This window comes from Lepidochelys olivacea (genome assembly GCF_965140295.1).
Source record: "Lepidochelys olivacea isolate rLepOli2 genome assembly, chromosome: 8".
NCBI lineage: Eukaryota > Metazoa > Chordata > Testudines > Cheloniidae > Lepidochelys > Lepidochelys olivacea.
In genome coordinates this window covers 12417642-12441743 of record NC_140418.1, presented here as the reverse complement: position 1 = coordinate 12441743, position 24102 = coordinate 12417642, and the positions used below count along the sequence as shown (strand labels likewise).

The following is a 24102-nucleotide window of genomic DNA, read 5'->3' as shown; positions in this document are numbered from 1 at the left end:
AAGCTTTCAGAAAAAGCCTGCGACACACAAGACTGCTGTTTATAATTTTGGTAGCCACATTAGGGAAGGTTGGGGGGAAAAGATCAGGTTTGATGTGTCACTGTTAGAGACACAAAGGCTCCTGAACACTTGCAGTCTAAGTAGTCTGTGAATCATACAAAAGGTCTGGTAAGTGATTTGGATAGAGCAGATTGGGAGAAAGAAAGTATTTATTGATGTGTCAATACAAGTTATTGAAAATTTCCTTATGGCCAATTCACTTCGCTGTCAGTTCCTGGGAACTAATATTTGCCTCCTAGTTTATTGCCTTCCTCTTGAGCCCCCATCTAGCTGTGGCTTTTGGAAAGTCAGGAGGCTCAGTAAACACTCAGTGTCAAGTCGGATTAGATGCCATTAGCATTTTCTGTTTTACAGCAGAGACAATACATTTCCTCTAAAAAATATTGACCCTCCCCCCAAGACACAGCCATGGAAACAGCGTCAGACTGTCACTCCAACCACAGATACTTCAGGCTGACAAAAACTGCAGTGATTACATTCAGCACAAGGCAAATGTTAGCTGGTATCACTTGGCAACTGCACCATCTTTCCAGGCTGCCGAGGGGATTTTGATCAGTAACCTCTGCATGTGCATCTGACATTTAACCAGCGGCACAGAAGTGCAGATGAACAGCTTACACATTAGGGACCAAATCCTGCCCTCATCAGTGGAGCAATGGAAAACAGAGAGGATGCCTACTGCATTTTTTGCTCCAGGGATACTGCCAGTCAGGGCTGGCTGAGAGGTGTCCTTTGCTGAGCAGGAGCAATACATGCACCCATTGTTTGCTAGCTAGTGGTTTGCGGCTGATGGCAGCTTGTATGGGGGTGGGCATGCCACCTGACTCACAGACCCATCCCTTGTGGGGACCTGAGCTGTGGGGCTGTGTTTTAGGTGTGGCCAGCTTTTTGTGTCTCTCATTATACCCAACAGCAGAGAGCAAGATTGAACCTGGCACTGGTAAAGATGTCAGAGCAAATTCAACTTTGAGTTCCCCACATGCACATCCATTGAGCTCATCCGATGTAAATGGATAGGTCTTGAGTGGACTGAGACAGAATATTAATGAGAATAGAGCTTGGCTCATCAGTGACTGGAAGAACCAAGAAATCATGTGGGCTCAGGACGGAAGCAGAGATGCATCTCTGTTTACCTTATTCAGTGTCACTGACAGTGCATGGCAAAAGGCTTGAACCATAAACAAAGTCTTGTTGGAGGAGAGCAGTTATTTTTTACACTGCAGTGGACTGGAAGGGCAAACAGAGGAGGGCTGCAGTTCTTCAGCTTGAGGACTGATCCTGAACTCAGGTGTCAGTACTGAGCTGCTAGAGTCCTGGACATGCACCAGTGCTATGACTGTAAGGAAGTAACTTGGCACTTGGGCTGTTTTTTCCTCCCTCTCCCCTCAGTCTGTGGCTGGCTTGGCTTGTGCATAAGCTATCATGCAGTTCTGACGGGAGAGCACATCTGCGCAGGTTTTTACTTTCCCGTTGAAATTCTTGAAGTGTACAGTACTTAGCTTTTCTCTGGAGAGGGGTGGGGAGGTTACAAGTATTGGGACTTCAGGAGAGTGACAGTCCTAGAAGAATTGGGACAATTTCGACCTCTTGATAACTAGGCTTATATCTGAAGCTTTGTCATTTGCACACCAGAAGTTTCTCTTGTTTTGAACAAAGTTCTCCATGTTGGACAAAATACACCAGCAACTAAAGGCAAATATTTGACTTCTATGAATAAACAACGTATAGGATGGTGCAATGGGCAAGATTCTAGAGTATTTTGGCATAACTCTTGTGACAGGTTCCCCCTGGGATGTCACCTGGAACTGGGGTGCCATTGAGCCCCCTGACCCACCAACCTGGGCTCCCTTTACACTGTACTGCTGTGACAGGACCTCAAGCGCCCTCCAGCACACATACAGGTAGGGGCACACCCAGCTGCAGCTACACACAAATGCTGAGATCAGCTCCGCATGGGAAGGCTTCAGCTAAGGAACTGCCCATCTACTCAAGTGCACCCCCATCCCAGAGGGTAAACCCAAAATTATACCATTTTGTGCTGCACAGAGATCTGTACAGCATAAGCTCATGAAATTCTCCCCCTCCCTCAGTGTGAAGAGAGACTATACAACAGCTTTTTGCCCCAAGTTATGACTCCCACACACTGGTTTGTGAAAAAGCAAAAAAAAATTATTAACTGTAAAAGATAGATTTTAAGTGATCATAAGGGATAGCAAACAGATCAAAGCAGATTACCTAGCAAATAAACAAAAATGCAATCTAAGCTTAATATACTAAAGAGATTGGATATGAGTAGCAAATTCTCACCTTAAATGTTGATTGAAGCAGGCTGCAGGGTCTTAAGGGGAAAGCTACATTTGCTTGCAGCTTAAAAACCCCAGGTGTTCCTTTCATAGGCTAAAATTTCCCTTCAAACTGGGTCCAGCAATTCCTCCCAGTTCAGTTCTTGTTCCTCAGTTGTTTCCAAGAGTCTTTGGGCGAGGAGTCAGTGAAGAACCACGATGATGTCAATCCCCTGCATTAAATAGCTTTTGCGTATGGTGAGAACCCTTTTTCTCCAAGCTTGGTTCCCACACCCGGTCAGTGGAAAAACACTGGTATTCCAAGATGGAGTCCAGTACTAGGTGACTTGGTCACATGTCCCTGTAGGGTCACAGCAGCCATGAGCTGAAGGCTGCCTACAGTGTTCTCAGGAAAAAAGAAAACGAGTACTTGTGGCACCTTAGAGACTAACAAATTTATTTGAGCATAAGCTTTCGTGAACTACAGCTCACTTCATCAGATGTATTCAGTGGAAAATACAGTGGGGAGATTGATATACATAGAGAACATGAAACAATGGGTGTTACCATACATACTGTAATGAGAGTGATCACTTAAGGTGAGCTATTACCAGCAGGAGAGCGGGGTGGGGGGGGATCTTTTGTAGTGATAATCAAGGTGGGCCATTTCCAGCAGTTGACAAGAACGTCTGAGGAACAGTGGGGGGTGAGGGCGGGAATAAACATGGGGAAATAGTTTTACTTTGTGTAATGACCCATCCACTCCCAGTCTTTATTCAAGCCTAAGTTAATTGTATCGAGTTTGCAAATTAATTCCAATTCAGCAGTCTCTCGTTAGAGTCTGTTTTTGAAGTTTTTTTTTTTTGAAGAATTGCAACTTCTAGGTCTGTAATTGAGTGACTGGAGAACACTTCAATCTCTTTGGTCACTTGCTCCTCCCCTACACAGGGCTGGCCCGAGGTGCTCACCCAAGGCAACCCCTCAGCCTGCATGGGGCTGGCAGCACTGCTCGGTCGAGCCCTGCCTGCCCCCAGCCTGAGCCCTGTTTCCCGCTCTGCCCAGGGCTGGCCTTACCCCCCCCCCTCCGGTCCTCTACACCCCACTTTTTGATCAAGTTGGCAAGGACAAACGGGACAAATGCCCACTTTTGTCAAAAAGTTGGGATGGCCAGGACAGGGCTTAAAAAGGGACTGTCCCAGGCAAAACAGGACGTATGGTCACACTCAATAGAACATATGAATCAGAACTGCAGGATTGAACCCAGGGGAAAATAAACCAGTTATTTGGTACTTTGGATTTGTACCATTTTTATAGAACGTGTGGTCCCGATCCTCAGCTGGTGTAAATAGGGATAGCAGTCAATGGAGCTACACTGGTTTGCACTAGCTGGGAACCTGGCCTGATAGTTGGATACGCTCTTCACTTTTTGCCTGCCAAGCCTTTACTGTGGCCGTTATATATCTGCATATAATAAAATCTTTTGCACTTCTGTTGCATTTTTTCATCCACGGATCACAGAGCACTTTACAGACATCAGCTCTTTCATTATATCTGTTAGAATTGCCATCGTGTTAAATTAAGCAAATCTGTCGACCACAGTGGTTTTAAAGCTAATTCCTGAAACTAAAACTGAGTAAATTGGAAAAGCAGTTTACCCCGCTCCGCCTCGCCCTGCTCCCACCCCCATGGATGTTAGTTACTGAATCCTTTAATTCAGATCAACAGCATCGCTGGATTTGGGTACAGGATTTGGGTACAGATGGTCAAGTGTAACTACCTGGTTCCTACATCTCTTGGACACTCTGGACTAAAGCACTGGGAAGCTGTAAAGCTGAAGTCCAGACCTTTCTCCTGAATTCAGGTTACTGAACTTTGACTTCATGGTAAAGATAAAGATCAAACTTCCTGATATTTTATGTTCAGCAGAAGGTGGCAAATAAAACCCCAAATAAACGAAAGCCTGAAAAATTGTGCACAGAATGTGGATAAAATAGCATCTGTAAATGTGTTGTAGATTAAAGCAAAAGGTCTGGCAAGAATTCAGTGACCAGCATGTCTGTTCACTGTGCGCACCCTTCTGTTTGGGGTCTTAACTTACCCAGGAGTGGAGGGAGGAATCCAATGGGGGATAGTGGCATAACTACCCCACAGCTTCGGTACAAAAGGAGCAGTGATGTGCGTCTGTATCCTGGCCGTCAGCAACTATCGGTGTGGGGATCTGTGCATAGGAGCCATTACTGGGTCCATATGTGGGCCATGCCCTCTGAACTTCCAGGGTTCCCATCAGAGATGGCCTGCAGAGCAACCTCTCCATGGATGCTGGAGGCACAGCCTAATAGGAGCTGACAGTCCAGTGCCCCAGAGCATGGGTGGGAGGAAGAAAGCCCAGGAAAGTCCCTTCCCCCTAATGTTCTCCATGCAGGGGGCAGCTGTGATATGGCTGCCTGTTCACAAGGAGAGCAGATTATGCTGCCAGAAGTGTTCCAGACCTCAGAGGGGACAAATAGGGATTGGTTGTGGAGATAGCCATGGCCTCTTTCCCTCTTGCACACTGGCTAGCGTCTGGAGGGCTGTACTGGGAGAGCACGTGCTACGTGTGTCCTGTGGGTGTAGGATCTGCCACTCGTGAGCAGGCTGCCCTTTGTCCCTGGATGCATTGTGCCTTTTGGCCTCTGCACATATAGTGACTCCCGCTATTGCCACTTGTACAGTGCGCTTGGCCCTCTCCCTCCTGCAAGGCTTGGGCTCCCAGAGCCAGAACTGAAGCCATTTGCCTCTGTCCCTGTTCTCTGAATGTCTTTTTTGCTAGACCAGGAGAACATAAGAACGGCCATACTGCGTCAGACCAAAGGTTCATCCAGCCCAGTATCCTGTGTGCCAACAGTGGCCAATGCCAGGTGCCCCAGAGGGAGTGAACCTAACAGGTAATGATCAGTGATCTCTCTCCTTCCATTCATCTCCACCCTCTGACAAACAGAGGCTAGGGACACCATTCCTTACCCATCCTGGCTAATAGCCATTAATGGACTTAACTTCCATGAATTTATCCAGTTCTCTTTTAAACCCTGTTATAGTCCTAGCCTTCACAACCTCCTCAGGCAAGGAGTTCCACAGGTTGACTGTGCGCTGAGTGAAGAAGAACTTCCTTTTATTTGTTTTAGACCTGCTACCCATTAATTTCATGTGGTGGCCCCTAGTTCTTATATTATGGGCACAAGTAAATAACTTTTCCTTATTCACTTTCTCCACACCACTCATGATTTTATGTACCTCTATCAATCCCCCTTTAATCTCCTCTTTTCCAAGCTGAAAAGTTCTAGCCTCTTTAATCTCTCCTCATATGGGACACGTTCCAAACCCCGTATCATTTTAGTTGCCCTTTTCTGAACCTTTTCTAATGTCAGTATATCTTTTTTGAGATGAGGGGACCACATCTGTATGCAGTATTCAAGATGTGGGCGTACCATGGATTTATACAAGGGCAATAAGATATTCTCCGTCTTATTCTCTATCCCTTTTTTAATGATTTCTAACATCCCGTTTGCTTTTTTGACTGCCGCCGCACACTGCGTGGACGTCTTTAGAGAACTATCCTCGATGACACCAAGATCTTTCTCCTGATTAGTTGTAGCTAAATTAGCCCCCATCATATTGTATGTATAATTGGGGTTATTTTTTCCAATGTGCACATTACATTTCATTTGCCATTTTGTTGCCCAATCACTTAGTTTTGTGAGATCTTTTTGAAGTTCTTCACAGACCGCTTTGGTCTTAACTATCTTGAGCAGTTTAGTATCATCTGAAAACTTAGCCACCTCACTGTTTACCCCTTTCTCCAGATCATTTATGAATAAGTTGAACAGGATTGGTCCTAGGACTGACTCTTGGGAACACCACTAGTTAGCCCTCTCCATTCTGAAAATTTACCATTTATTCCTATCCTTTTTTCCCTGTCTTTTAACCCGTTCTCAATCCATGAAAGGATCTTCCCTCTTATCCCATGACAACTTAATTTACGTAAGAGCCTTTGATGAGGGACCTTGTCAAAGGCTTTCTGGAAATCTAAGTACACTATGTCCACTGGATCCCCCTTGTCCACATGTTTGTTGACCCCAGGATAGGAGCCTGTTGATGGCTCCTATCCTGCAGGCCTGGCCTACTCAAAACCACTTGGGCATACCCGAATCACAGCATTGCCCATCCGCGCATAAGGTGAACAGACAAACGAGGATAAAAAGAAGAGTGTCTTTGTACAGCACTTAACATGGTTGGGGTCGTGGGGCATAGTTAAGGATTCCTAGGCACTACAGTAAAACATAATAATAATAATACTTGGGATTTCTCTGAGCGACAGAGAAGAGACAGCATCTAGAGAGCTACCTTCGGTTAGCTGACTCTTCAGTAGCACTGCCAAGCAGCTGGGGCTTTTCTCAGAGTCCACTCAGAAAGTGGAAACTCTTTCTTGTGTTTCTGCAGGTTAGAAATCTCTGCTACATGGTGACGAGGCGGGAGAAAATGAAACACTCCATTTGCAAACTTCAGGAGCAGATCTTCCATCTCCAGATGCAACTGATCAAGAAGGATCTTTATCCAGGTAGATACTTCTGCTGGTGGCTTGGGAGTACTTGTTATTACAGACGCTTCCAGTTCCATCATATAATACGAGACACTCATATTCAAACCTGCACAGGTGGAAGCAAAAGCATCACCACATTAGGTCTTTCTTTCATTTTTTTATGTTGACAAACATGTGGTTGAGCTATCTTGTGGAAAATATAGCAAATTATAGACACTTGGGAGCTTATGCCCTGTCCAGTGTAGGCTTGTGATAGGGCATAGGACTGGGGGTCAGGACCTGGGTTCAAGCCTCTCTTCCACCACAGACTCATTGTGCCACTGTGGACAAGTCATTTATAAAACTTCTCACAAAAGTCAGTAGGAGTTTCACCCTTTAAGTGAGGGTAGAATTGGGACCTTATTTTCTCAGAGTCTCCAGGTATGTCTGCACTAGAGTTGGTGGGGTACATTCCAGCTCAAGAAGACACACCCAGGCTAGCTCTGATGGAGCTATGCGCTGAGAACAGAGTGGAGCCGTGGCAGTGTGAGGGGTCTAGCCACCCCGAGTCTGATCCATCCGAGACCATAGGTATGTGCTCAGGGCAGCTAGCCCCTCCTCGCGCTCTCACTGCCACCGCTATGCTCCTGTTTTTAGCACGCTAGCTTGATCTGATCATGACTGTTTTATTAAGACAAGGGAAGAGTACATTTCCTACCCTGACTCTGCTGAAAGCCTGAGACGGTGGTTTTCACTGACCCTATACAAAGTAGATCCGTATCACCCCTCTGGGTAGTAAACGCTAATCATTTTGCTGGATAGTTAAATTAAGACAATAGTCTGGCCTGCAGTGAGATGCTGTGGCTGGAGCACATTGTTCTGTTTGGATGGTGATTACAAATCCTGGGTGCAAGGCTAGAGAGGTTGGTGTTTTTAGTTGTGGCATCTGGCTCCTTGGCGTGTTTTAGTAGCAGTTGCATTGGCTTCTTTACAGTTGCCTCTGGCTCCGTTAAGAATCAAAGGTTAAGCTGCTGATGGAATGTCTTTTGCTCTTAGATGCCATCTCATTTTAGCACTGATTGTCTGTAATTCGCTCGGCTGTGTGTATCTATTAGCAGAGAACATCATGCATACAGTGCAGGAAGCACTTGGCAGCATTTTATTAAATAGCAAATATAGAATTAATTTTTCTTTTTTTCTTTGATTTTTTTTTTAAACATGCAGTGGTTGAGCCCACATCTCATAAATTCCTCTTCCTTTTTTCAATGGCAGTACAAGACTCAAAAACCAAGGCTGCATGACAGTTTTTCCAGAAACAGCATCTGGCTCTTTGGCAGACTCCTCCGCCAGTTGTTGTGTTTGTGGCTTTGGAGTTGCTTCTGAACCCATCACGAGTTTGGGGTTTCTTAGGAACTGCCTGGACTGCACTTTCCCTTACCAAAGTTTCCTTTGATTCAAGTTTTGCGTCAAGTTTTGAGTCTGAGAAAAGTTGTGTTGAAAAGTTTGTGACTTTGATTCCATGTAAATTTTTCTTGGTAGCCTGAGCCGGGCTGCTCTGTAGTGCAGAGAGGAAGGTACAGTAATCATGTACAGTATGGCCTAGTTAGAGATGGCCCCAAGCCACAAAAAGTCTGATACTGGGTGAGGCTGACCAGCCATGACACTGATTATCTTCAGTGGAAATTTCAGGTGTTCAGCACTTCTCAGAATAGGACCTACCTTCCGGATCCAGATCAAAACTATCCCAAAGTTGTGGAGAAGTTGTGCCCTGAGTCTTTGATTGGGACCTATTTTATATAGAGGGCCTGATTAGTAGAGGTTCTGAGTGTTGAGCACTTGCTGATCCCACTGGGACAGACTCTGATGACCTTTATTGAAAGATACCGTACTCCACAAGTGGTCACATGGCAATCAGTGAAGCTGTTGACATTGTGAATAGGAGGAGGGGAATCATAGGGTTAGAAGGGACCACAAGGCTCATCCAGTCCCATGGTTCTCAACCAGGGGTACATGTATCCCTCAAGGTACCCAGAGGTCTTCCAGCGGGTACATCAACTCATCTAGATATTTGCCTGGTTTCACAACAGGCTACATAAAACCACTAGCAAAGTCAGTACAAATTAAAATTTCATAGAGACAGTGACTTGTTTCTACTGCTCTATATACAGTCCAATACACTGAAATATAAGTACACTATTTATATTCCAATTTATTTTATAATTATATAATAAAAATGAAAACATAAACAATTTTTCAGTAATAGTATGCTGTGACACTTTTGTATTTTTACGTCTGATTTTGTAAGCAAGTAGTTTTTAAGTGAGGTGAAACGTGGGGGTACTCAAGACAAATCAGACTCCTGAAAGGGGTACAGTAGTCGGAGAACCACTGATCTAGTCTAATCCCCTGCCAAGATGCAGGATTTGTCATGTCTAAACATCCAAGAGAGATGGCTCTCCAGCCTCCTTTTGAAAACCTCCAGCAAAGGAGCTTCCCTGACCTCCCTAGGTAGTCTGTTCCATTGTCCTACTGTTCTTACAGTTAGGAAGTTTTTCCTGAGATTTAATCCAGCTTCTTGACTTTATTTTGAGTTGTGGGTCGTAAGCATCCCTCTAAAATTATGTCCGCATCTACAAAGCTCAGGGTATTCTGACCAGAGGGGTTGCTTTGAACCTTTACCTACTTTGAAAGTAACAAGATTTCCATGGTACAGCATTTGAAGTCCAGAAATAAGAACTGCTTTGAATGACTTGAAGGAATGAGGAATTTTACTGCTGTAAAATTGTAAGTGTTCAAGCTTGTATCTGAGCAGTATTTGTTGTTTGCTTAAAATAAATGGGAATGACTTTCAAATGGACACTTTATCATGATTTTATTTCCATGGGGGAAGTTAAGCCCAATCTGAACAGTAAGCCATCATGAGATGCAGATCTCCACAGCTTTGTTCAGCTAAGGAGTGAAGGATAGTACCAAAATGAAGCTCTAATAAGTGAGTTGAATAAATCAGTGATAATAGCTTCCCTCAAGAGAGGTCAAGTGTTTCCCCATGTAGATAGGGTGGCTTGTAGTACAGAGAGGACTGGTGTGCAAAGTTGTCAGTTTCTGAGACCGTTCGATTATTTAAATATTCTTCTACGGCATTGGCTCCTACAACACAAGTTAGCACACGGTAGCTGGGACATCTGTTTGCTTCCCTAAGACCTCCCGGTCTCAGCTTTGTTTCTGACAATAGGACAGCCTTTTGTGGTGTTATGAGTCAAATCAGTAGAGTTGCTTCATGTGGCAGTAACTACTCTCCATTTCATTATGGTACAAGAGAGGCACCGTTTTAGGGTCCAATCCTATAAAATGCTGTTGGCCTCCTTAAATTGCTGAGCTGCTGCTGACCTCAATGGCAATGGAGGATGCTCAGCCCCTGAGCATCCTCCACTGGAAAATTTCTTCAATTTTACAGCACTAAATGATTTGCAAGTAGAGGAGAAAATTTGTCTCCGAATATTTCCTCGCCAGTATTTCCTCCCCTCTGACACTTGATTTCATTGGCCGACATATCAATAACTTTTGGGGGGAAAGCAAGAAATCTGTATCACTCTTGCTGATTGAGTGCAGTTGCTAATTATTATGGTGCATGGCAGTTAATCAACACAACCTGGTGGAGTTACCCCATAGGCGCATTTGGCACATTGTATTTTTGGAAGGGTCTCCTCCTAAAACACATAACTTGGAGGTTTATTTTCCCATTTGATGAATGATCATTTAGGCAGAAGGTTCTTATTAAAGCTGTTGGGAATTGCCCATGCAAAACTACCCCTTTTCTGTTTCACATATATGTCCTGCACGAAATGTAAAGTCGGCTCTTGGCCTGTGAAATGTGGCTGTTATTTTGACAGGCTCCTTTTGAAAAGGTAACATTCATATCTCTGTTTAGAACCATTGTGATGTCTAAACAAAGTCATATTTTTATTTGTAAGTCAAGTGAAAAATGTGTCTGTTTGGAACTTCCCCAGTCTTCTGGAGTTACTTGGCAGGAATGTAGCATATATCAATTTTTATTTTCTTTCTTTCTTTCAGTGAGTCCATTGCTCATGAAAGATCCTGGATTGGCAATCCTGGAAATGTAAATCCTCTCTTAATCCAGACCCACAGAATATTCTCAGGCAGCTGTAATGCAAATTCCACCACTACATTTCAACCTAGAGGGACTACCTCTAGGGAGAGAGGAGACTTCAGCCTCTGTGGCCCACTCAGCCCATGGCCTCTCTGCTAAGGCTGCTAACAAAACTGGTGGTGGTTTATATGAAGCTGATACCTTCCACCGGTTACTGCATAGACCTCTTAGAATTATTGCTCAGTTGTCATTTTACAGCCATCACATGATAATAACTTTTGGTCAGTGCCAACTTGGGTCAGCTTCAAGCTAATGATCAGATTACGAAAAGCTAGAAATCACATTTCCAATTCCTTTAGCCATCCAGGCTCCTACTTTTGCTTTTAGGGCCCTGTTCTTTCCCCACTGAAGGTAGTAGGAGATTTAGCATGAGCTTCTGGTGGTGAAGATTTGGGCCCTTAATGTGTAAAAAGCTTTGAGTATTTCACCTAGTAATACAAATTGTTCTTTTCAGAGGGTACAACTTAATTCTGTTCCCCCAAGAGGAATACATCCAGTATATATGCAAAACCATTTAGTATATATTGATTTTTAGTTGAAAGTCCAAATAGCTGTGATTTATATTCCTGGTTTTCAATAGGCAGTTTTCAATAGCCAAGTCATTTAGGTGTATTTTATGCAGTGTTTAGGTGTTTTGTTTTTTCATTGTTATACAGTGTAAGCAAGGGTAGTTATTATATCCAAAAGATGAAATCAAGACAGGTCTGCTTAAAAATGCTGCCAATAAGATCTTTGTCAAACTTGTTCTGCGACCTTATACCAGCAGTGGAAGAGTAGGTTGATAAGCACTTTACATTTGCCTGTAGTTTACATTGCAAATTTGCATTATACAACATGCTGTAAAGTTTGGAACTGCCTGAGTCTTTTGGGGTGTTCATATGTAGAGGTTTGGTTTATAAGCACTGCATTCTCAGGACTGAAATCTTGGTACCCAAAGGCCTTGATCCTGCAAAGCACTTAAGCAAGTGCTTAATTTTAAGTAAATGAGCAGTCCAGTGATTTCAGTGGGACCACTTGTGTTTAAAGTTTAGTTTGTGCTTAAGTGCTTTGCTGGATCAAAGTCCAAGTTTCTTCTTTATACAGTCTCTGGGACTGAAAACCTTTCCTTAATCTAGAGTTCTGTAGTGTTCACTTGCTCAAAATGACAGTACACGAATCTCCTGTGCAACTCTTGACCCAGATTTGCACTAGAGCCTGCTATTGTTTCACAGAGGGTGATTAGCAAGGATTCTTCCAGTTCTTAATTTTATCCTTATCTCAATGCTCCTGAAGGCTCCAAAGTGTTCATCATCAAGTTCCCTGGTTACGTTATCTCACATTTCTTTTTATTTGGAAAAAAACAGAACAAACTGGGAAGAGAACAAAGGGAAAGAAAAGTGACCCCAAAAGAAAAGGAAGAGATGGTAGAAAAAGTAGTCCTGAGAAGAAAGAAAAAAGGAAACCAGGGAACGACTCGGTCTTGGGACAGTTGGGTAAGTCTGACTGTGAGAACACAGCACTGAAATATACTGAGTGCAGAGGCCAAAGTCTTAGAGGTAAAGGAATTCCAAAGGCTTCACTTATTGGGGGGAAGAGGAGCGGAGTAAATGTAGAGCTTAATGCCACAGATAGTGCTAGAGACTAGGCTCTCTTGCTTATCCATAGTGGAGTTACATCACGGGCATTGGCTATGTGAGCTGCCTTACACTGCTTCTGCCCTGTACTGGAGGGACCACAGTACACTAACCCCCAACCTGACCCTGTAGATGGGGTCCTTTGTCTGTAGGCTGTCAACTAGTGGCACAAAAGCTTATGAAGTATTCAGCTATCAGGCTGAACGCCAGCTGGAAGAATGCATTAGAGTATTGCAATGAGAAATAGTGATTTTACTTTCTGGCAATGTAATCTGACTTCTCCACTCTAGTGTAGTGTTCATTCTCTGCATAGTCTGCAACATGCGTCCTGCTGCTGCTTGTGAGTAAACTGCATGGGCCATGTGTTTTAGTTCAGTGCATGCTGCTCTGTTCCTCTACGCACCCTCCAGCACAGGAATTAGTTTGTCCAAGAGGCTGCTGCTGGCAGTCCCAGACCAGCCAGGAGATAGATGCAAAGTGACACTGCTTTCTCAGCACTATTTCCTGTCTTTTTCCATGGCGGAAGCATAAAGGGCCCAATTCTGCCCCCATTACTGTGATTCTGTGCATTATGTTGATATGTAACACACCACCAAGCCCCCCATCAAATATAACCCTCTGCGACATAGCAGGGGAAAAGACCTAAGGAAAACAACAATTCCCTTAGCAACCACAAATTATTTTTTGTAGAATTTGATCTCTTTTCTACTTTCTGATGTTGATTAAGTGACATTTTTAATTCCACCTCCCTTGTGTCAGATTACTGTGGCGGGTGCAGAAGCTTGACTTGAGCACCAGCAAACAAGGGGTTAATTCTATGTTCAGCTCTCCCACAGGTGTAATGGCCTAGCAGTGGAACTGACAGCCCAATCAGCAATTCAGAGGAAAGCCAGGGAACACTATAAAAATAACTCCCTGGCCCTGAAAAGAAAAAGAACTTCTAGAGGAGGAGATTGGGTTTGGGGGCAGGGTAGGGGCTTATACATGGCTTTCTCTTCCTTTTTCTGTTAATATAAAATCCTGTTTGTTTTTTCTTACAACTTGTTAACTCTGAAACTGAAGTCTTAGAGGAAGAATCTTACTTAATGAAGGACATTTTCTGTTGCTATTTAGATCAGCTGTCCTGTTCTGCTAGCTTAGAATGACCCAACAGTCCTTCCCTTGAGACAGCTCCCATGATGTCTTGACATGTGAAAAGCCCCCTGTAAATTTTAGTTAGTGTCTGCAACGCTCATTCCCCCCTCCCCCTTAGGCATATCCTACACCTACAACAGCAAGTGACTTAAATCAAATAGTTAATTCTGTGCTGATACTTGGCTGAAATGTTTTCTTATTCCTTGTGAAATGGAGATACTGAGCCACGTGTCTTTCCAGCATTCAAAATAAGAAAGGGTTGAAATCTTTAAAACAATGAATGATACATACCTCATCACAAGAATCACAACTACAGACATGAATTGCTTCCTCCACAACACAGTCCCAGTGACCTCTCCCTAACCCATCTGTAGTTTCCTTTTAAAAAAAAGAAAAAAATATTCCATATCAAAAACCTGTCCTTTTTCTCATCCATTTTATAAATAAGACCAATGTTTTTATTTATTTATTTTTTTTACTATTTATTGAGAGAGTATTAACAAGTTGGCAAATCTTTGCCATGTAAATATCAGAAACCAGACAATCATTACAACAGGGAGCTTTTCTTTAGAGACATTTTGCAGGAATATATAGTCATCGGATCTCTCTGTTTAACAGGGTGTTACCATAGTATACAGTGAGCATTATAATTGCTCACATGAATGAGATCAGTTTTTAATGTAGAAGCCTGGTGGGTTTCAGTCAGAGCAATTAGAACAGGGACACACCTGTGGTATTAGGCTATCTTTTTTTTTTCCCCCTGCCAGTGCAGAAGTGTCCCCTCCCATACATTTTAAAAGCACTTTAAAGGTAGTGGTGACCTCTGCCACTTCTCTTGAGAGACTATTCCACACTCAGGCAAACCTCAGTACTAGGAAGTTTTTCAACCAAATTCTTCCCTCTTTTCCTTCTAGTTAGTCCTCTTTGTGCTACTCCAAATAATTCCTCTCCGGTATTCACTCCTTTCAAGTATGTGTAGAGGGCTCTAATTCCTGCGCCCGTCTGTCATCACTTAATCATACACATTTAGCTTCTTTAAACATTCCTGATCATTCAGTCCCTCCAAGCCACAGATCGTTCTTGCTCCAGTTTTGCCAGTCTTTTTTGTACCTAATCAATGCAGTCTACCAGGTGTCCAGTGGGAAACTCCATCTACAGCACCAATGGCAGGATATGACTCAAGGCAAAAGAACTCTGTAGCATGGAACTTTACTAGGCATGCTTTTGAAGATCTGTGGGTACATATTGCATAGACCTGATCTTTTACAGCACAGGCTGTTATCACTAAGAAGTTAAATAGCATAATCCAATAATTGTCTCCAGGTGCAAATCCCGTTCTCTGTAAGGATTTACCAAATTCTTAGGATCAGATAAAATTGGTCCAGTCTGTTACAGTAATATGAACATGAAAAGTAACAGCTTAAGAATAGGAGTGTCTACATGTTAATTCAGAGCTGCTGGGAATGGATTAAAACCGCTCTCTGTTTAATGACATCACATATGATATAGACACTTTTATCACTGCCTGTCTTTAGAAATGTGGCTATATCATGAGTAAATACTCATAACAACAGCAGACCAAATCCTGAGGTTCTTACGCAGTCCTTAGCCCAAATTACCACTGACTTCAATGAGAGTTTAACCTAAGGGAGGACTTCAGGGTTCAGCCCAACATTTGAAACCTCAAAGCCAATATGAAATGCTGTCAGCACTGTTCCTGTTTTGATGTGTGTGCAATGGCTGTACAACTGCATGTTAAAGTCAGTCAGCCTTTTTAAATTCGAGGAAAGTTTCTGTACTAATATTTGCTTAGTCCAAGCTCAGAAGGTACCTCTGCGAAAGCATCTGAGTCACAAGCAGTCAAAATGAATGATCCAAGGCAGATTTTATTTGAGGAGGCTAACACTGTATCTAATATAGAGCAGTTGACATATACTGCACATTAAACCTTGAGTCTTACCTTATGGCTTAATGGGTTGCTTGCCAGCATGACCAGTTGGTCCCTTCTTTAAACTCTGCACCATATCAAGAGAACAAAGAGGCCACTCCAGTAAATTAATACTGAAAACATCTACAACGTTTAAAGGAAATCTTTCTTCGTGCAATATATAATCAACCTTCAAAATTTGCTGCCACAGATGGGAGAGTCAGCTAATATATGAAAAGAGGTCTCATTTTTATGACCATTAATAACTTTTATAGTTAAAAGGAGTACTTGTGGCACCTTAGAGACTAACAAATTTATTTAAGCATAAGCTGTAGCTCATGAAAGCTTATGCTCAAATAAATTTGTTAATCTCTAAAGTGCCACAAGTACTCCTTTTCTTTTTGTGAATGCAGACTAACACGGCTGCTACTCTGAAACTTTTTATAGTTTTGCAAGCTATGGTGAGGAATATCTTACACATGCTTCAGGGTACACATGGAGCATCTGAAGGGGTCAGGCAGGTGTTTTTTCCCACTGTGTCCATCGTTTCCACAAATGATGAGACTTCTCAGGGGGAATGGAATTTGACTTCTGAAGCATTGGATGCTAGCTAGTGACAGAGGCCAGATGATCTGAGCTGTGTGGCAAATTCTACTCATCCTATTATATATCTCGGATAGGTGGTATGCTCTTTGAGGCGAGGCCCATGTCTTTATGTCTGTGCTGTGAAACATACTTTGGTACCCTCTAGAATTATAATTAATCATAAGCATGATCATCATTTTTCACTTATTCCGGTTCTGATAATGTTACATTCACACTGGTGTGATCCTAACCAGCTATCAGTGCCCACATAATGGAAGAAAATTAGAATAACTGTTTAAGCAGCTAAAACATAGTATGTAGAACCAGTGATGTTGTTTGTGTTTTCCCAGCAAAGGGGAAGGCAAGAATCCAGCCAAAGACCTTCCTTACCTAACTACCCATATAAAGATTATGCCAGGAGGGTGTTTCTATCCCAGCCTCCATGTAAGTGTGCTGTCCTAGGGCTCTCATCAACCCAAAGCAGAGGCCTGGAGAAGTAGAGTTCTCGTAGATGGATTCATCCAGCCCTTCGTCTCCTGCCCATTCTTCAGAATTTCCTGCATGTGTTAGCCCTATAGCTGTAATAATCCTGTGTTAGCCCTATAGCTGTAATAATCCTGTGTGGCCAGATACCAGGGTGCTTCAGTCCTGTTCTCCCCAATCACCCAGCCTTCACAGTCTTATCAGCCTTGCTGGTTAAAGTTATGTGTAGTTTGTCTTGAACACCATGTAATCTGCCCTAACACAGTGTAGGTCTTTGTCTCCCTTCTAGTGGCTAGACCACACATAGAGGAATATGATTTGGCTGTTGGACCTAGTTCTTTAGTTTATGCAGTCAAAGCTCATTCTTTTTGATCCAGACATCCCAGGTTCAGTCCTCATAGATGTCCGATCTGGGGGCAATGTTATAAGTGGTGGACGGTGTAGGTCACTATCATGTAAGGTATAAGAATACCCCCAAATTAACTATTATTACCTGAAGTAAAGTATGCTTGCCATTTACGCACACATTACATGCTGTATGATGCATTACAATAGACACAGGAGCCCCTCCATGTTTGCCGAATACCAAAGAATTGTTTCAGGTTCCTTCTTGCAGTTTATAGTTTTGACACTACATTGGTGCCTCTTACAATCAAAGCACAAACTGAATGATTTTGACTTCTAAGACTTGTCCTTTTTGTTTTAACAGGTTTGTCAACTTCCTTTCCCATAGATGGGACCTTCTTCAATAGCTGGTTGGCCCAGTCAGTTCAGATTACCACTGAGAACATGACAATGAGTGAGTGGTCCTTGAACAATGGCCACCATGAAGACAACACTCCAGGCCTTTCAGAGGAGCTTTTACAAGATGAAGAGACCTTGTTAAGTTTTATGATGGATCATTCCTTGAAGTCGCCATTCAAGCATAGCGATGCAACAAAGAAAGTTAAAAGCAAAATGAGAATGAACACTAAGAAAAAACTGTCAAGAAATGACTTGAACACAATCTTCAAGAGTCACCAAGAGGAGGATTCCAATCAGTGGACTAACAACATGAATAATTTATCAGATGATACCACAAAGCCCTTCGCCCATGATGCAAGACCTAGCAAATCAGAAAAAGGAACGGCGAAATTTCACATGGACCGCAAAGGGGCCAGTGAAATAAAAAAGACAGCTAAGAAGGGATCTTCACATCCTGTTCCAAAAGCAAATGATTCTCATGCCTCATTGTGTCTGAGAAGCTCCTTAAACAATGAGGAGGAGACAGTGAATTGTACTCATTGTGAGTCCAGTTCTCTGACTAAAGTGCCTGACTCAGTAGGTAGTCCGAAAACGGTAGTGAGGTTCAAATTACCAAAGGAGAGCAGAGAGACTAGGAGGTCACAGATCCAGAAGCCTGACATCGTTAACGGGCCTCCAGTCAGTGAAAGGTCAAAGGTCATCTTGCATCATTTTGACAATGAGACTGATGGCTACTTTTCTGATGCAGAAATGAGCGACTCCGACATGGAATCCGGTAGTGGCAGAGTGCAACATAACCAGTTAGATTCAGGAAATGAGGATGTTGTCAGAATGAGTATTTTGGCATCGTAACTCCACCAGATTTACCAACTGTGACAGTTCTATGAAGCCTAAACCCAGTTACAACTGCCATGTTCAATTTTTGCCTGGTATCATAACAAAGGGGTTTTTTAATATGTATATATAGTTTAAAATTCAGCACTGTTGTCTTTCTCTTCTCTATATGCCTGAGATACAGCTTAACCATCACCAATATAGATTACTGTACCAGTAGTTGTCCCTTCTTAGTTCACTTGCATATCCCAGTTAAAAGAAATGCAAGCATGCGCATTAAGGGACTTGTGCTTGCAGGCAATGAGCAAGACATCCTAGATCCTTAATAAAGAGGTTTGATTTTGCCAGTATCCATTGTTTCTGCAGGGATGATAGTTTTATGGGCATTATTTAAAGACAGACAGATTTCATGCTCTGCCTGGGATTATTGCCCCTGTATGTCAGGGTATTGGGGTACTATGAGAGCCACCTCCACACACACACAATTTACTGAAAAAGTCACTATCTGTACGTGTGTGTGTGCGTGTGCACAAGGAAGTAAAATAAGCGATACTAAAATATTTTTTTTTAAAAGCACAAAAAGCTTATTTGAAGAAAGCACTTATGGGCGGAGGAAAACAACATTCTGTTTATATTTTATTAAATCCTTTATGTTTTTTCTCACCTTCCAGTTTGATCAGAATCCGTCCAGGGGCCAAGAACCAAGATTTAGCCCTGCCACTACATCTGTCAGAGATAGTCGGCAGCACTGTAAACAGTCATCAAAGGCTTTCAGTAGATAGAAGAGACACATATCTGTGTTAGAGCTGCAGCGCTATCTACAAATATTCCTCCTGAGTAGCTATGGGTATTTATTGATGTAATGTAAATCTCGGAGGTCCTTTGAACCCTGTAAGATTATTTGAAAATTTTAAGTGATTTACTCAGGTTAATTGATTAGCCTTTACCAAAACATTTGGGCCAAAATGGAGCGGGATGGAGAGGGGAAAAATGTCTTCAAAAACACGAGGGTTGTAAAATATCAAATCAGTTTGGCAAAAGAGCTTATGCCAGTACTTCATCTTTAATGGTTGAAATTACATTCAGCTGTGCAGGGAGCTGTACATTCAAGCCCTGTGTGGGACTGTTTTTAATCCTGGTTCCGTCCTGCCCCACAACACCCACTCCCACTCGTTTCCGCTATTATGCAGTGGGATCCCAGTCCCACTGCAGGGTTCTAAACTCGTCCTGCGCAGGGCTCTATTGTACATGTAAACTCACCATGCACAACAGTGGACAATTGGCCCTCAGTCTAAATGCAGTGTCATGTAGAGGAAATTAAATGATTTGCCTTTATCATTTTGTTGTTCGACTAAATACTGTAACTAAAACAATACATTTATCCCTCCCCGTCCTTTTTTTTTATTCTTTGAATCCTAGTTACAAGCTGTTGACTTGACGTAGGAGGGTGATTCACAAAAGCTGACGTTATAAATATTATAATAATTTAATGCATAAAATGTAAGCCTTAAATGTTGTTTAAAAGCCCATGTTATCTATGAGTCAGGCAAATTTCCATGTTTGCACTTAATTGCACCATTATTTCAGTTTTGGCTTCAAAGGTCACAGTTAAATCGTACTGCATGTTTTATTGGAGTGACCCCAGTGTGAGCTCAGGGAACCAAAAAAAAAAAAAAAAAGGAATTCACTGAAACTTTTATCTGTTGTTGTTTTTTAAAAATAAAAAAAAAACCTGGGACACTTCTGAACCTGGTAAAACCCATCACTTTAAACAAAACACCAGATGAATCAGTCAAATAATTTTGTGTATGCCAAAGAATATTTTGACAATAAAGCAGCACAGCCAGAAACCGGAAACTTGTCATTTGGAAAAATTGGAAGTTATTTAGCAACAAAGGACTAGAGACACATTCATGACACAAAACTGAGATGTTAGCTTCCAAGCTTGCTGACAGGGTTGCTTCTGTCACTGAGGCTGCATCCTGCTGTTTTGATTTCTGATGCTTTTTACTCATTTGACTCTGAGCTTTCTTTTAAATTCGGAGACTCCGAAAATTGACTATCTTGCCGTTTTAAAGTAAATCATCTTTACTGGCCTTCAAAAGTCCTTCTTATCAATTCTTATCAAATTATTATCAGATTGCAGTGAAATTAATAAAAGATTGGCTAATCCCAAAAAATCGACTCTAAAACCAAACATACCTGGGTGTTTTCCTCATTTGATAAATTTTATACAAATTATTACCGAAAAAGGGAAAAAAAAGGAACCACCTAAAAATGTTGTTATAAATTAGCATAATCCACTGAGATTGGAAACTAAAGTCTGCTCATTAATTAAGGCTCAGTATGTTCAGATAATGTTAAATACAGTAAGTAGGACTTAGTTTATCTTATCAGGCTTGCTAGCTTTAGCTACCGTATCCTAGTATAAGAGTCATAACAATAATCAATATGCTGCCTTTTAATGAATCTTGCTTCCGTGTGCTTCACTTCAACTATGGTAAAAAAAACAGACACAAATCTCACCGTACACAGCTTCACTCATTATTTTCTGCATTCCTTGCTTGCTCAGTACAGGAGAGCAAAAGGGGATAGACTTTAAAGAACAACCAAACGCAAGTGGCACCATGTTTCTGTTGATTCCTATGCAGCACTGTGATACACTCCATTGTTACTGTGATCAGGAAGTAGTTCAAAACCAAAAACCAAAAACAAAAAAACAGTTCGAAACAGCCACAAGACTTTAGGCATTGTGATTTGTGATCAGGGAATAAAATTGCACACAGAGGGGCCAAATTTGGCCTGTTTGTATGTAAAATTAGAGCAACAGAATGAGAGGAAACTAACAGAGAAGAACTTATCAGAATTACTGGGAGAGAAGAATCCAGAAGAGTATTACCAGGCAGTGGCAGAACATGTATCTGTTAAACACACACTATGAGAGCGCTCAGTACTGTACGTAGATGCTGAATCCATGGTCTTTTGGCTTGAGTTAACTATTGATATTTTTATAATTGCTGTGGGATTCATTTGAGTGAATTCTTTGATTTATTAGAACCAGTAATAATAATCCCTTGAGTGTCCTGGTTTAACAGAAGAGCCCTAGAGATAATTCGAGCACTAAGGCATGTTCCCAGCTGCACCCATACTGCACCATTGACGTCCATGTACAGGTACCCGTACAGTATTCTACTCCATAAATGTCATGGGGCCCACACTAAAATAGACTTACAGAGGCTGTTTTGCTCAAGAAGTCTAGGAAATCTCCAGACCTCCATTGGCCGCCTGCTACTGCTTCCAAGGGCATGAGAATTCACAGCAGGCTGGCTGGCTAACAAAGAAAGAGGATATCAGGGAAGAGGTGGTGGCTTCCAGCAGGGGAAAGGTAGGACAGAGGCATTCACTGTGGGCAGGACGCCAGATCTAACCCCACCTCCAATCAGGACCAAGGCCATTTCACAGCCATTCCAGTGGCCCCACCAAAGCCCTGGAAACTTAGCTACTATATTCAGCCATTAGGCACCGGGTTCCTAAGAAACACTCCACATGCCCTTTGTTCCTATGCCCCTGCCACCTAGTTATTTCATAACAGAAATGTTAATAATTAAGGAAAGAAAAATGTACAAGGAAAATATTTTTGATGTATTGTAAATGTATTTTGAAATGATTAGAGAAAAGTATAATGGTTTATTTTATTAAACAAATGTTGTCTTTAAGATGCTATATAACTGCAGGAGTTGACATTTGCACTGTAAAAGGGACCTGTTTCCTTTGAAAAGCACCACCACGCTTGTGGGTTAATGTGATGATGCACGTAGACGCTGATCACCGCTCATTTCTAATTCATAGAGAACAACCCAAATTAGTGTTAAAGCATTGGTGCCCAGTGGAGTTTCCTGAAGACAATTCTGAGTTCACACATTCATTTTTCACCCCATATATTTTTGCCCTTATGGACTAGCTGTCTTTGGGATATTTTGCACCTTTATTTATTTTTATTTTTAAATGTCTAATATTTGGATGACACTTTCCCTCAAAGCACAATAGAGAATTAGCCATTTCAACACAAGAGAGAGAGAACAGAAGCTTTCTCTCACTTTTTGTATTGTTAGTATTTTCATGAACCCATCCTTGTGTTATCCACATCGGCCTAAGGAACTTCTCTGTCTATTGCCAGGGCTGTGTGTTAATTTTGGTTGTTCTTTAAGGAAATTCCCATGTACTTTGCTCCATTCCACACACAAAACAGACCCGCTTCACATCAGTTACAGGAAACGATATGAATGTCGCAGGAGGAGAAATCCTTCTGTTTTCTTTGTTTCAAAGAACGTGATGTGCCATTTGTTAATATAAAAGAGAAATATTGAAATATATTGAAAAGAGCAATTTTAAATTATTTTTGGCTTATGTTGCAATATTTATTTTCTTGTATTAGAAATTCCTTTGTAGAGAAAAAATGTATTTTTCATTAATGCAAAAACCTATTTCTCCTTTTTGTACATTTTCCATGTTAGTTAATCCTTAAAGCAATATAACGTATCAAACTCGTTCCGTGTGAGACTGTATTATGCATGCCGTTTGTGTTGCCTTGCAATAGCTCTGTCTGCCATTCTTTTCATCATGTTTAGATTTAGTGTATGCTTTAATACACATTGGGACCATGGCCCATTGCTTATGAAAAAAAACTTTGCATTCCTCAATGTGTGGCAAATGCAGTCAATAAAGCAGTGTTTTATGTGTACGTTTTTGTTTTGAGTATTATGTAGTCAACTGGTTCCAGTGTAGCAAATTCACCTTGGTATCAAAGGACTCATGTCTTTCAAGTTTCCCCCTACCTTAGTAAAGAGAAGGATTTGATTTGTACTACATCTATGACATTCATTTGTTTCTGTTAAGGTTAGTAAACTATTAGTTCCCCAATAGTATAATATGTAACTGCCCATCACTTTCAATGAGCAATAAATTTCCATCACCCAACATAAGTTAACCATTACAGAGCTCAACAGGAATGGCTTATTTGTCAGCTCTGTAATTGATTGCTCTGGGGGAGGAGTTGAAAAAAGCTTCTATCAATGGTTTAAGGTAGTGTGGGATCTCTTTGTATTCGTTGTGAATGAACAGGGTATTCAAGGTCGCTGCTTTTCCTCTGGGGGTTTACATTCTGAGTGCTGACAATCTATCCCCTTTTGTGATTTTTTTTTCCATTGGCAACAATAAAATATTTACTATAGTGTCTTGCATACAAACATCTGCAAAGCATTTTGGGATATTATAGTAACAAAAGCAGGAGACAGTATCTAAGAGGCAGTGGAAAAGAGATGTCAGCTGAGATTTGAGAAGAGACAGAGAATAGTGAGATGGGGGGAAAATGAGGAAACAGTTCTGACTGACAGGAGAAGAAGGTTCTTCAACCAAGGATAATGTCACACCCAGGGAACAGTGTTTCAGAGTGGTCGCCGTGTCAGTCTGTATCAGCAAAATAAACGAGGAGTACTTGTGGCACCTTAGAAACTAACAAATTTATTTGGGCATAAGCTTTTGTGGGCTAAAACCTACTTCATCGGATGCATGCAGTGGAAAATACAGTAGGAAGATATATATATACACAGAGAACATGAAAAAATGGGTGTTGCCATACCAACTGTAATGAGACCAATCAATTAAGATGAGCTATTATCAGCAGGAGAAAAAAAACTTTTGTAGTGATAATCAGGATG

The 24102-nt window shown here is 41.8% G+C and overlaps 1 protein-coding gene and 1 long non-coding RNA gene across 2 annotated transcripts in view; one reads left to right on the top strand and one right to left on the bottom strand.

Moving 5' to 3' along the window:
* JADE2 (jade family PHD finger 2) overlaps positions 1-19017 on the top strand; it is a 148560-nt gene extending 129543 nt beyond the window's left edge. Inside the window, exons 10-12 of the mRNA XM_084636516.1 lie at positions 6819-6936; positions 12409-12537; positions 17517-19017. Coding sequence (XP_084492642.1) covers positions 6819-6936; positions 12409-12537; positions 17517-18403 — 1134 coding nt within the window. The 3' untranslated portion in view covers positions 18404-19017. The remainder of the gene's footprint in view (positions 1-6818; positions 6937-12408; positions 12538-17516) is intronic.
* LOC311524894 lies at positions 6936-23109 on the bottom strand. Its single transcript, XR_014712635.1, has 3 exons — positions 19050-23109; positions 14104-14190; positions 6936-7024 (listed from the first exon to the last, which is right to left on the bottom strand). It is a non-coding gene; the product is annotated as an uncharacterized lncRNA (long non-coding RNA).
* Positions 23110-24102: the final 993 nt, after the last annotated feature.